The 12,353-nt window shown below is 32.3% G+C and overlaps 2 protein-coding genes across 3 annotated transcripts in view; both read left to right on the forward strand.

Annotated features, from left to right (window-relative positions):
• The first annotated feature begins 252 nt into the window (after positions 1 to 252).
• Positions 253 to 2,040, forward strand: eEF5 (eukaryotic translation elongation factor 5). Its single transcript, XM_065358770.1, has 5 exons — positions 253 to 456; positions 736 to 854; positions 933 to 1,100; positions 1,167 to 1,301; positions 1,382 to 2,040. The coding sequence occupies exons 2-5, from the start codon at positions 747 to 749 to the stop codon at positions 1,451 to 1,453; spliced, it is 483 nt and encodes a 160-aa protein (XP_065214842.1). The 5' UTR covers positions 253 to 456; positions 736 to 746; the 3' UTR covers positions 1,454 to 2,040.
• Positions 2,041 to 4,533: 2,493 nt separating this feature from the next.
• The window catches only part of LOC135838895 (uncharacterized), a 117,738-nt gene continuing 109,918 nt past the window's right edge, over positions 4,534 to 12,353 (forward strand). Inside the window, exons 1-2 of one of the 2 annotated variants that reach the window (XM_065354718.1) lie at positions 4,534 to 4,669; positions 6,707 to 6,759. The gene's annotated coding sequence lies outside the window, so the exon portion shown is untranslated. The remainder of the gene's footprint in view (positions 4,670 to 6,706; positions 6,760 to 12,353) is intronic. The other variant, XM_065354717.1, reaches the window with a different exon arrangement.

Consider the following 12,353-nt stretch of genomic DNA (forward strand, 5'->3'; position numbering starts at 1 on the left):
AATTCGTGTTGAATTGATGAAATAAAAAATCAATTATGATCAAAATAATTCAAAAAATTCAATTTTGAACCCATGGAAAAAATAAAATTGAAAAATCAGTTTTTTGAAAAATCGAAGTAGTGTCACTTTAGCTGGATGTCTCATCATTTCTCGACGTGAAAACTTTTTTTTCGGAAATTTTTACCGACATTTCATCGTTGAAAATGACCGCGAGAATCGGCGATTAATTTACTGGTTCTTTACTTTATGCTTTTAGAATACCGATCTTTCGGCCAACTCCACGATTTTGACAATTAAATTTCTAATTTTCACGTGTATTTTATACACGTTTTTGTTATTTAGTTAAATTATAAATAATTTATATCACTTTAAGCGTTTAGCTAGTTATAATTCAGTTGAGAAAATCCAAAGTTTTAAGTCCTTTTACTTCTTTTATAATTTTATTCTTCGTTTAAAGTGAGTATTAAATAGATCGAGATACTATTAATTTAAGTCAATATTATGCTTTTAATTGTTTTATATTAATGCTTGAACATCGTAACGTTCGAAGTGAAACTAGCGTTTTGATTCGGACTTCGGTTATCAATGTTTTGTGTGTTTTTATCTTCGTGTCGCAGTCCGTACTTTTGTTTCTACGCCTACCTGATGAACTGCATCTGTCGGTTCAACTTCCATTAGAGAAATGAGATTTGCTGTCTGGTACTAATTTTCGGTTTGTTTTTCCATATTTTATAGAACTTGACATTATGGCTGATATTGAAGACACCCACTTTGATACCGGAGACTCTGGTGCATCCACTACTTATCCTATGCAATGTTCTGCCTTGAGGAAAAACGGTTTTGTCATGCTTAAGGTATGTGTTTTGGTAACATATATTTTATTAGATTAGGAAGAAATATGCTAGTTATCTAACGAATACGATGTGTTATAGGCCCGTCCCTGTAAAATTGTTGATATGTCTACATCGAAAACTGGAAAACACGGTCACGCTAAGGTCCATCTCGTCGGTTTGGATATTTTCTCTGGAAAAAAGTACGAAGATATCTGTCCTTCTACTCACAATATGGATGTCCCACATGTAAAACGTGAAGATTATCAGGTAAATTGATTGTAATGAAGTGCTGAGTTGACAAAGTGTTATCTAACGAATCTGTGTTTGATCCAGTTGACCTGTATCTCTGACGATGGATATTTGAGCTTGATGTCTGATAACGGAGAATTGCGTGAAGATTTGAAAGTTCCGGATGGCGAATTGGGTGCTCAGTTGAAATCGGAATACGACGGAGGAAAGGAATTGTTGGTGAGTGATAGACGCTCCTATCTGTTGCGGCGAGATTCGCAATTATGCTTTATTCATATTATGATATCGATTGTTTGCAGTGCACTGTTTTGAAATCATGTGGAGAAGAATGCGTAATCGCTATTAAAACCAATACCGCATTGGATAAATAAATCAATCTGTGAATAGGGGTTTGAAATGTAGCTGTCCCACATTTATAGGCCGAATCTTAAGCTCCAAACGTGTCAAAGAATTTCGTTCGAAATCATGCTTGCTGTATGTACGTTTCATTCCCCTGCAATCGATGTTAATGTTAATTCTGTCGTTTAATAACGTTTCGAGAAGTTATAATTAAATTTTTAATTTTTTTTTTACGTTAATGTGGTTTTTCTATACTATTTTTAAATTTAATTTATACATTTGATATCGTCTAATCGCTGGGAGTATGAAGTACACGATATTCACATTAATTTACCCAAGTTGCGTTACGCGTGTCTCTAAATGTATCTTTGAATGTAATTCTCAATTCATCGTTTATGTTCTGAACATGGTTAAAAAATTAATACAAAATGAACATGTCTTCGTCGTATACAATTTAAGTAGTTTTTTCGATGTAACTAAAATTCTTTTTTGGTTGATATTTATTTTTATACGTATTTGTATTCGTTTCAGATAAAAAATAAAAAAAATACTTGTTAAGCATATTTAAATTACAATATCTTTGTTACGAAGCTTAAAAAAATACAGGATATCGCAAATACTTGCTTTATTTTTAATTCTCATGTTGTAAATGTCTTTTTTGAAACTTTTTCTCGAATAATTGTAAGATCTAAACATTTTTATTTAATCATCGTTGTTCGGTGAAACGCGAATATCTAGACGTACGATTCGGAAGGTGTATCGAGGTGATAATTTTATTTTCGAGAACGATGTGCGCATATTATCTGTATTTGTGTAACAATTGTACGTTTCAATAACTTACATATCCTCCAAAATTTCTAAAAAAAATTTTGCGTAAATGTATTGTAGCGGGACCAAGCATGCGTAGATATCTGTATTTTCATATCCGTGGCGTTAAATAAGCAAATGTGCCTATGTATCTTAATGGCATGAATACATATACATAAATTGACTAAAAATATTTTGGTTCTTGGATTAAATCTAATGATGTCTATCGATAATCGAGAAAGAATAATTACTTGAGGTTCTGTTGGTGTTTATAAAAAATGAAAAATAAGGAAAACTATCGACTAGAACGCAAAGTTTGATTTGGTGCTTTTTATAAGCTTCTCTTGTTATTAATTGTTTTTAAACGACATGTATTACCTACTTCTTGTTTTAATATCGTTCTATTTTCTTTGAAAAATTTACTGTAAATTAATTTTTAAAAGAGTACGTTTTCTGGTCGTGATATTCGCACTGCTCTTATGCAGTGTAAATGAATTGAAATTGAATGAAAAGCGACTAAATGTACCTTGCCTATTGTATTTTTTAAAGGAACTGGATATTAAAATGTATCATTAGAATTCGTGCTTTTTTATTCCGTTTTTCGAAATGAAATGAAACTCCTTGATTTTTAATTTTTTCTGCGTATGAAATTTCAATAGGTATACATATGTATCTACGCTCACGCAAGCAACGTTCTAAACTAATATTTTCCCTTTTTTTGGTGTAGGTATTACTTTCTTTACTCAAATTTGGATTTCATTTTGAATTAAATTCATTCGTTCTATTCCCTAGAGTAGAATTTGTAGATAACTGAGTGAGATGGTAACATTTTTCAAGTTTTAGAATAGTATCTACAAATAGTTACGCCCTATGCACTTTCACAGAGTCCGTTCATTCAGGAACATTAGATGAATAGTTTTTTTTTATTTACGTATTATACTCAAAATAATTATGTAAATCGCTTCATTGAATTTTTTTTTTTTTTTTCAATTTACGTAAGTTCTAAAACTTATCTTTTTTTAAATCCTCGTAAAAATTCATTTAAGTATATCTACCTATTTCAAATATTTCCATTCTAGAAAATGATATTCGATTCGATTCGATTCAGTAAGCAAATTCATCTCTTATGTTGTCAACTTTCTTAGATTTCCGGAGAAAACTAAATGAATTATCGAAATTCAGGAGGCATTTCAACCGAACATAAATTACCCATTATCACGAAAAAAGATTACTACCAGTAAATAAATAAATCTCACCCTTTGCTCATTTAATGACACCGGTGAGTAAGTTATAAGCCAAGTACAACGTTTTAGTTTTCTTAAGACTACTAAATAAAGTTGTACGTGAGTTGTTGAGCCTATTTTGGCTAAGATCCAGCCCAATTACATTTCGTATTTCGTCAAAAATGTTATCTACAACGGATTCGATCTGATGATTCGGTTTTGGTAAGGTGGTTTCTCTCAATGAAAACAAAGAATGTTCAATTTGTGAGTGATGCTGTGATGAGAACGTCTAGTTATCATCCTAAGGAATGCATACTTACCTACTTGTATCCTTTTAATCAACATTAAAAGTGTGATGGCGGCTAGTCGAAAAAATTGTGTTAAGGTCGCGTCTAATTGTGAGAAAATTCGTTTTCTATCAAGAATTTTGTCAAATTAGACTCGTTTTTCCTTTTTCATTGCATTGTTACGATTGATAAATGAGAGATTTTCTCATTCAACTGGAAAACATTTTGGAAAATCGCCAAATTTTCATTTTGAAAAATCAAGTATTTTTTTTCTTCAATTGTGTAGGTACCTAACATTTACTGGGATAAGCGAGACTTTTTGCTATTTTTGACAGAAAAAGAGACTTCGACAATAATTTCAGTAAAAGGCAGGGTTTCTGACTTACCTACTTCACATTTCATCAGACCAATTATATTTTTTTTAAATATTCTAAGAAATGGAGATCAGGCGACGCGGTAGTGTTGCCACCCCGCCCTCCCACGGTTTCAAGCGTTATAAATTTTTGAAATAATTATGTACAAAATACTTGTTGGGTATATGAATATTTTTCTTGGTCGGTAATGTGTTGAACTTTTTCATTGAGAAAATTCAATTCAGCATCTATCAAGCTTTTGCGAGTACCTATTTATTATTGGTATTTCACTCGCATTCAAAGTACCATAAGGCACAAAGGCATATTCGTATCAATATGTTAAAAAAATGAGCACTTTTCCACATATTTTGAAATAACCACATCTCTTACTGTATTATTGTAGTCGTACCGTGTCGGCATTTTACTAAATTGCTCGAGAGCAATACTCCTTCAAAGCAGTACTCTACCGCCTGTTGTGCTAACACGTTGTACGTTTTGCTTCTCTTTGGTGCTTTCAAACAAAAAGACGTTATTGTTCGCGATTTTGTATTTTCATCGTTTCAATCAACGAAAAGACGGTAATTCTTTCAATTTCTTCATACTTATTTATTATTATTTTTTTTAAAAATGAAATGCTTTTGTAGAACAAGATTAGCTGATTATTAATTTTATTTTATTTTTAATTTTATGCGTGTTATGAGTATTTACTCAGGTATCAAAATTTTCAAGTTTTACCCTGCGAGAATAGTAAATCTAACATCAAAAATTATCCATATTATTTAAAAAAAAAAAAAAATTACAAAATTACCTAGTCGCGAATTTTAAATGGTATTTGAAAACTATTTTTCGTCAAAAAATATTTTACGCGTAAGTAGGTATAAGTAAGTATTAGATCCCGTCATGTATTTCAATTATAATGTACGTCGTTTCCTTTCGCTATAATTCATTTTTGATAGAAGATTTTGAAAATATTTTAAAACTTTGATCCGGTTATTATTTTAAACAAGAGTTCTTACTCAATTTTAAAATTAAAACGATCCGATGTGGAAAAGTTTTATGAAGTTTACTTTTCTCATTTTGATGCGTATTTATTGAAACATAGGTACCTACTTTTGGAAAAAAATTAAATTACTCGAAGAGCCTTTTCCTTTACCTAGGTATGTCTGAGTGGTTATGTTTTTTTCAAAGTTTTATGAATTTTTGAAATAAAGATGATGATATTCGTAAATGAGCCGGTATTGTAGAAAATGCAGAGTGTGATTTTAAAAAATATTTAGGTACCTACCTAGGTATTCAGAAAAAATTTGTTAATGTACTTTTGAGTAACTACCTATCTATTTATATAGTGCAACTGCAATCATTTACCGAATATTTTTCTTTATGGTAGGTTCCGCATTAAAAAATGTGCTTCAAAATCGATAATCTATCAATTCTATCACTTCCACCATACGAAATAATGTATATTACGATTTATCGATTGTTGGAAAAATAAAATCAGTAAGTACTTGAGAGCAATATGGAATTCATTTTTCGATAAATGAACAGATAATTAGGAACTTGCACAATTGGCAATAGGTATAGGGTATACGTATAATTGAATTTCAAAATTTTTTTGATACCTATTTGAATAAATAATTTTCATTCGCTTAATTTATTTTAAAAAGTGAAATTTCAAATCTCGCACGAAATCTTGATTAAATGAAGAAAAAACCCAATTCTCGCTTTTGTATTTTTTTTCTTCTTTCAAGCGCAAACTTTCAAGTGTAAGTAAACGTTTGTAAAGACATAGCTTCAAGATATCTTGACTGATTAAGTATAACTGTTTATAAAACACTCTATTACAGAAGAAGAAAGAAGCAAATTTATTTCAAAGTGGAATCGAGTACGCGTTCATTTTTTCATTTTGTTAAAAAAATAAAATGTATTCTTAAGTATATCGCTACTCATAGTTTATTTTTAAAATTGAAATTAAGCTAGGTACTTCATTTTGTCATTTGTTCAAATAAGTAGGTAGGTATCACATTTTGCATTAAATCGCAATTCGCAGATTATAGTGATCGTGATTAGGATCCATTGGAAAGAAATGCTGTATGACGAGCAATATTCCAAACGATTTTTCAACAAGGGGAGGAAATGCAAAAAGGCCTGGTTGTTGAATTGAAATTTCAATTCGTTCATACATTTATTTTTGATTGCTTACTAACAATACTAGTTGTGCACGAAGGGAAACTCAAAAAATACCCACTTGATATTAAAAAAGCTACCCCCTTTTTTCTCTCTCATCAAAAAAAGATTAATATCTATTTCGAAGCCGAAATAAGTATTATCAAAATAAATTAAAAAATTTCATACTCAAGTTGAAGTTGCGTGCATAAACTTTGCCATCAAAAATATACGAATAGCCAAAATTCAAACTCAGCTTCGTAACAATGAATTTCCAGATATTATATGATGATATTAGGTATAACTTTAGATTCCTCACATACTTTTCAGCAGAAATTACGGTAACTTATTCTCAAATTCTCGGTTTTCCTATTTCAAGTATCGCGAGGTCCAATTTATTATGTAAATATTGGTGTTCACTTATCTACTTAGTCGAAAATTTACATTTTCAGGACGGAAAAAAAGTTACCTACGTTAAAAATTGGAAACTGTATTCACTAGAAAAGTAAGTAGGTACTCAATTAATTACCTACTAGCATTTCATTCATTTATTTAAAAGCCATTGTTTTCATTCATTTATTTCAAGTACCTATATTGTAAAATACATATGTCTACCATCTACCTACCTACCTATACAATTATCAGAGTGGATCGTGAAGAAAAAAACTGAACGAATCTACGTAGCCCCTATAGATCGAAAGCTAGGCAAACCTACGTACGTTACCTATACTATAGACTCGATGTATGAGTTGCATAGCTGCTCACAAAAATCTTTCTTTTCTAAAATAATCCATTACTTACTCGTCAATTCGTCATAGAATCTGAAGCTGAAAATATGTACCACTTTCATTTTACAAAAAGCTCTGTTTTTTTTTGTTTTGTTTTTTGTAAAAGCAAAGGTTTTTCTGATTCTGATTTGGGGACCTCTTGTTAAGATATTAGTAAAGTATTAGGTAAAATAGGTACCTCTAAATAAAATTAAGAGCTCGTAGGTATGTGGAAATCCAAGGCGATGAATTGTTTCACTCACTTACAACTTTTCAATCACTAGCGAAGGAATGTTTGTGATAAAATGCCAATGTAATTACAGACACGACACATTGTAGGTAGGTACTCGTCGTAAGAACAAGATTTGTACAATGAATTAACCGCGTGTCAAGATAGCTCGCGGTAATTTAATCGTGATAGATTGCACGTTTGATGTTTGGAGAACAAAAGAGAAGAAGTAATTAAGGACGAGTGTTTCGGACAGTGTATTTGTAAAGAAATATAAGGATTTTAAACGGTGCACGACCGAGCAATATTTCAAGAGATCGAAGCTCCGAGGGGTAAGACCATGAAAGCTGGAAAGTTACTAATTAAAGACTTCCTTCGTGATTACCACCACAAGATGTTATTCGGTAAACAAAGGTATACCTTGGGAGCTTTGAATTGTTTCACAAAGAACATTTCCGGTTACTTTAAAATTTTGTAAACGAATGGACCAGTAGAGCGAACAAAATTAAGGCATTTAAGATTGAAAGTTGAGACGTCAGTGGAGGTCGGAGGAAGTATTTGTATTTGTATTTAACATTATGTGTCGAGTTTGCTTTTTAGTGATTGTTGATCAAATTAACGAAACGTGTGGTTTTTTATTCAAACGTTCGTCACTCGCTCGCTTGTTTATATTGAAACCTATATAGGTAGCTTTTCTTGTTGAAATGTCAAAGGAGCCAGGAGGGAAATTTCTCGACATTTATTACCGCGTACCTACATCAAAATGTAAGCGTAAATAAGTCGAATATGAATCCTTTGGAAACACTTTCAAACGTAGGTACTATAAATTTTGTAAATAATTTTTATCCCTACATACTTTAGGTATTTCATCTTTCAGCGTAATTAATTATTGCTTAATCCTTCGTTATTCCCTTTGGACCAGAATTGGCTACACATTTCATCAAAATTCGTCAGCTGAATGAAACTCATATTATACATTTTTAACCCATTTAAAAGAGGAGTAAACGAAAGAAAAATGCTAATGTAATTAAATTTCAAAACAAGAAAACGCCGCAGAATCTGACACCGCGCCGTATTTATTTAAAAACGAAAATCTACAGCTTTCAGTAGGTACCATTTTAATTCTACATAAAACTCGAACCGCTCGACAAAAACACCTAAAATCCTATTCTGATTACCGTAAAAACGCCCAGTAATGAATACGCGCGTGAAGAAAAATACCGAAAAACGTTTTAGAATCCTAAAAGCTCTACACATGGTACATTTTTACTACGTCCAAAGTACGAAAAAAAAAAAACTCAGCTCCAAGTTCATTGTAATCGAAAAACATTCCGTAACAAACCTTTCGAAATCCTTTTAATCTGACCGTGGACAAACAAGCCGTTCATAAATCACTTCGGTCGACTTTTTCTTCAGTAAATTCCAACCCCATTGGAGCAATACATTCGCTAGGAAAAAAGTTTAAAATATAAATTGAATCTCGTTGTTCAACAGTTACGTGTACGTCGCAATTTTCATAATTTTAATTTCCTTCAAAGCGACACACTTGTTCTTTCTGTTAACAAATGTAGTTGTTAAAAATTTGAGGGAAATCTGGGGATACGTATTTACCCTTTTCTCCAGTTTTCCACAAGTTTCTCAATTCCTCATGTTTTAAATATTCTATGCGTGTGTAGACAAATATATTTTTAATTTAGACACAAATCTTAAAGGCTTCTGAATAACTGCTTAGATGAATTTATATAGTTCTTGAAAGTGTTTGGGGCCTTCTTGGGGTCAAAGTTATTCTCTGAGGTTCGCTTTTCTCATAAAAGGTACACATGCAATGCTTTCAACTTACGTGAGGTGTAGTAGGATTGTTAAGAGTGGGGGGGGAACTTATAATTTAAAGCCACTTTGGCCATAGTTTTGGAGCAGAAACAGTCGATTAAAAAAAGTCTGAAAAGTCTACAAGACCAAAATTTATGCATAGGTAACCCCCCCCCCCATTAAACCGCAATTTTAGTGGTCTAAACTTCTCCTCAACAACTCGGCCGGATTAAAAATTCGTATAACCTAATGGAGTAAATTAATGTAGACCAAGATATATTATTTTTAGGGTTTTAAATTGAAAAGAGTCGTTTTGAAATTGTCAAGTTTCCGGTGGGAAGAAGATGAAAAAATACATATGATTTTACCCTGCTTTTCTAGTTTCTAGATGTTAATCTCGTAGAAAAAAAGGGCTTGTATACCTATTGAAAACGGATTAAAATTCATCTTTCGAGCAGAAATTTTTAGGGCCTTACTATATTTTGCAAAAATGAATCAAATTAGCTGTTAAAAGCTATAAAATTCCAAAAAAAAAAAAAAAATGCAACAAGTAGGTAGGAACTGCAAATTAGACCTCAGAATTTGAACAAATTTCGTCTCTATGACTTTTTGCTCAAAATACAAATTATTGAGAGGGTCATTTCAAACTGGGAATAGGTGAACTCCCGAAAAACCATAAATTCAAGTAAAGGAAGCATGTGTATCTTGGAACATTTTTTTGTTTTTGAGCCAATAAACCATTTGTACAGACTTCAAATCAAAAAGCTTATGATGCAGATAAATTCGGTAAACAAGAAACAGGTCGAGAATGGGTCACAACTCGATTCTTAGCTGCCCAAATTGATTTCCACGCCTTCTTGAGAAATCGAAAATCACGCATTGGAGGCTCCAGAATAGTCAGAAATAGTGAAATTCATTTCGAGAGAGTGGTAGTTTCAGAATCGAATACCAACATTTTTAAAAGCATAAATCGCCCAAAATAGTCAGTTTTGAATTTTAAAAAATTCGCCCAAAACTGAAAAATCAATTTGGGCAGCTGAAATTCTGGTTATGGAGGCTTCAGACAGTTCAGACCATCAAGGAAACCTCGTCTCTCCCGTCGGTCTTTGGTTTCGTTCATTTTTTTCTTCTGGAACATGCAGTAGATTGAAGAACTATATTTACTTACAAAACTCACAAAATTTTCAGCTGCTCAGTTGAAAAGTTGAGGGTCATGCTGGATATTAAATTTTCCAAAATATTCCAAAAATTGTTTTAATGAATAAAAATTTAAAAAACTGTACTTACAAGGGAACGGTCAGAAGTGTAACACGCCGGTTGGGATGAAACTGCGCCTGTGTGTTGGTGGGTATGCAACTACCAACGCGCTGTATACCTTTTGTCTGAAACACGTTTCCTTCTGCTAGCGGATTTGAAACAAATTATTTTTCAGACTGTTCTTTGGCGGGTCACTTGATTTTTTCCACGGCGCTGTCGTGGGAAAATTCTTACTAACCCCCCGCTCGGTGGGTAAAATTTTTATATGCAGATGAGTTTTCTTTTTTTCAATATAATCCCTAAGTAAACTAGTTTTCAATCAACGTCGATCGCTTTTTCCTAATATTTCATCATTTTGCGCTCCAACTTTCTGAAAACAAATTTTAAATGCCTGAACTGAATTTTGCGTTGATTGTTAATTAAATAATTCACTTATAAGCTTCAAAAAAAATTTTGTATCTCAATTCTTGAACCAATTTTATTTAAAATGAAAAAAACTAGCCTGGATGGACAATTTCCAATCAAAGATTGCGCATTAGGAAGAATTTTAATACGACAGTGCCATAGAAAAATTCCACTTCATCAGTCAGGGGTCAGTAAGAATTTTCCCACGACAGCGCCGTGGAAAAAATCAAGTGACCCGCCAAAGAACAGTCTGAAAAATAATTTGTTTAAAATCTGCTAGCAGAAGGAAACGTGTTTCAGACAAAAGGTATACAGCGCGTTGGTAGTTGCATACCCACCAACACACAGGCGCAGTTTCATCCCGATCGGCGGGTTACACTTCTGACCGTTCCCTTGTTAAATTAACACGATTGGAATCATCCATGGACATTTTTTTTTGCGAGGTATGCTGCAGGTACTTATTTTTACTATTGTAGTTTTCAATGTTACCTAAATAAAGCACTACGAATACTTAAATATTACGTTTACTTACCTACGTTGCTTTTTCAAAAAAGTTGTGTAAATAAGTCACCTAAATAAAACTGAACATTTGTTTTATCCCTTCGTCGTACTTTTATTGTTTACGAACTCCACAACCGAACCTTTTACGTTTGATTCGTTAATATTACATATTTACTAGGTACTTACTTACCTACCTACTATAATAATTTTTTTGTTTGATATTTGTGAGGAATGTAGTATGAAAAAATGAACATAAGAATTAGCATTCCGTCATCCGTGTATGGAATTCGAGTTCAATAATAATTATCTATCCTACTCGTGTTTCGAAAGTCTCCAAACCTGGAAATGTAAATTAAAAGTATAGGTAGGTGTACTACAGGGTGCCCAGAAATATCGAGTACCCCAAAGAAAGTTTTTCATTAAAAATATAGGTTGGCAACGTGAAATAGATGCATATGATTGGTGGAATGTGATCTTTCCAGTCCAATAACCAATCATGTGCTATCATTATTATCATTCACTGTGACCAATCAAAGTATTTTAGTAGGAAATTTTTTTAGGAGTCAAAAACAAATGTTCATTTTAGGTACATTGAATTTTGAATATGATAGATACAAATAACTTAATAGTCTGGAGAGGAAGGAGGAGACATGAAAGAAAAGCGTTACTTTCCTCATACCTAAATGCACAGAATCGTAAACAATTATGAAGTCATCTAGGATATTTTTCATAAATGCATCGATGGAATATAAAAATTGAAAATAATTGCACAAATTGAAGTAGGTATTATGCAATAGTTAGATTTTCACGTATATACCTACTGCTATTAAAAAGATATGTTCACTAAATCAAGAAAGTCGCGTCGCTTCATCGTAGCCATAATGTAAGGGACTGTTTTCAGTAGATAACTCAGTCAAACTGATGTAGTTCTTACCTATGACCTGTTCCTATTAATCATAGTAGTACAACTTCACGACTGTATTAGGTAGTGGGTAGAGATACGTAGGTTAGGTATACACAGCAAAATAATTTAAGAGAATTTATTCACGCGTGGTTCTTATATATGTTGTATGTACGAAAGGATGTACGTACATTTTCGAGATGATATTCCTCGCGCATGAGAGCAACTGA

The sequence above is a fragment of the Planococcus citri genome, chromosome 3 (assembly GCF_950023065.1).
Source record: "Planococcus citri chromosome 3, ihPlaCitr1.1, whole genome shotgun sequence".
NCBI classification, from domain to species: domain Eukaryota; kingdom Metazoa; phylum Arthropoda; class Insecta; order Hemiptera; family Pseudococcidae; genus Planococcus; species Planococcus citri.

What these genes read in the sequence shown, in the direction of transcription:
- eEF5 (XM_065358770.1), top strand. Translation starts at nt 747, where the DNA reads ATGGCTGATATTGAAGACACCCACTTTGATACCGGAGACTCTGGTGCA. An exon ending in ACGGTTTTGTCATGCTTAAG is followed by an intron (nt 855 to 932) that starts GTATGTGTTTTG and finishes GATGTGTTATAG; the next exon opens with GCCCGTCCCTGTAAAATTGT. An exon ending in TAAAACGTGAAGATTATCAG is followed by an intron (nt 1,101 to 1,166) that starts GTAAATTGATTG and finishes TGTTTGATCCAG; the next exon opens with TTGACCTGTATCTCTGACGA.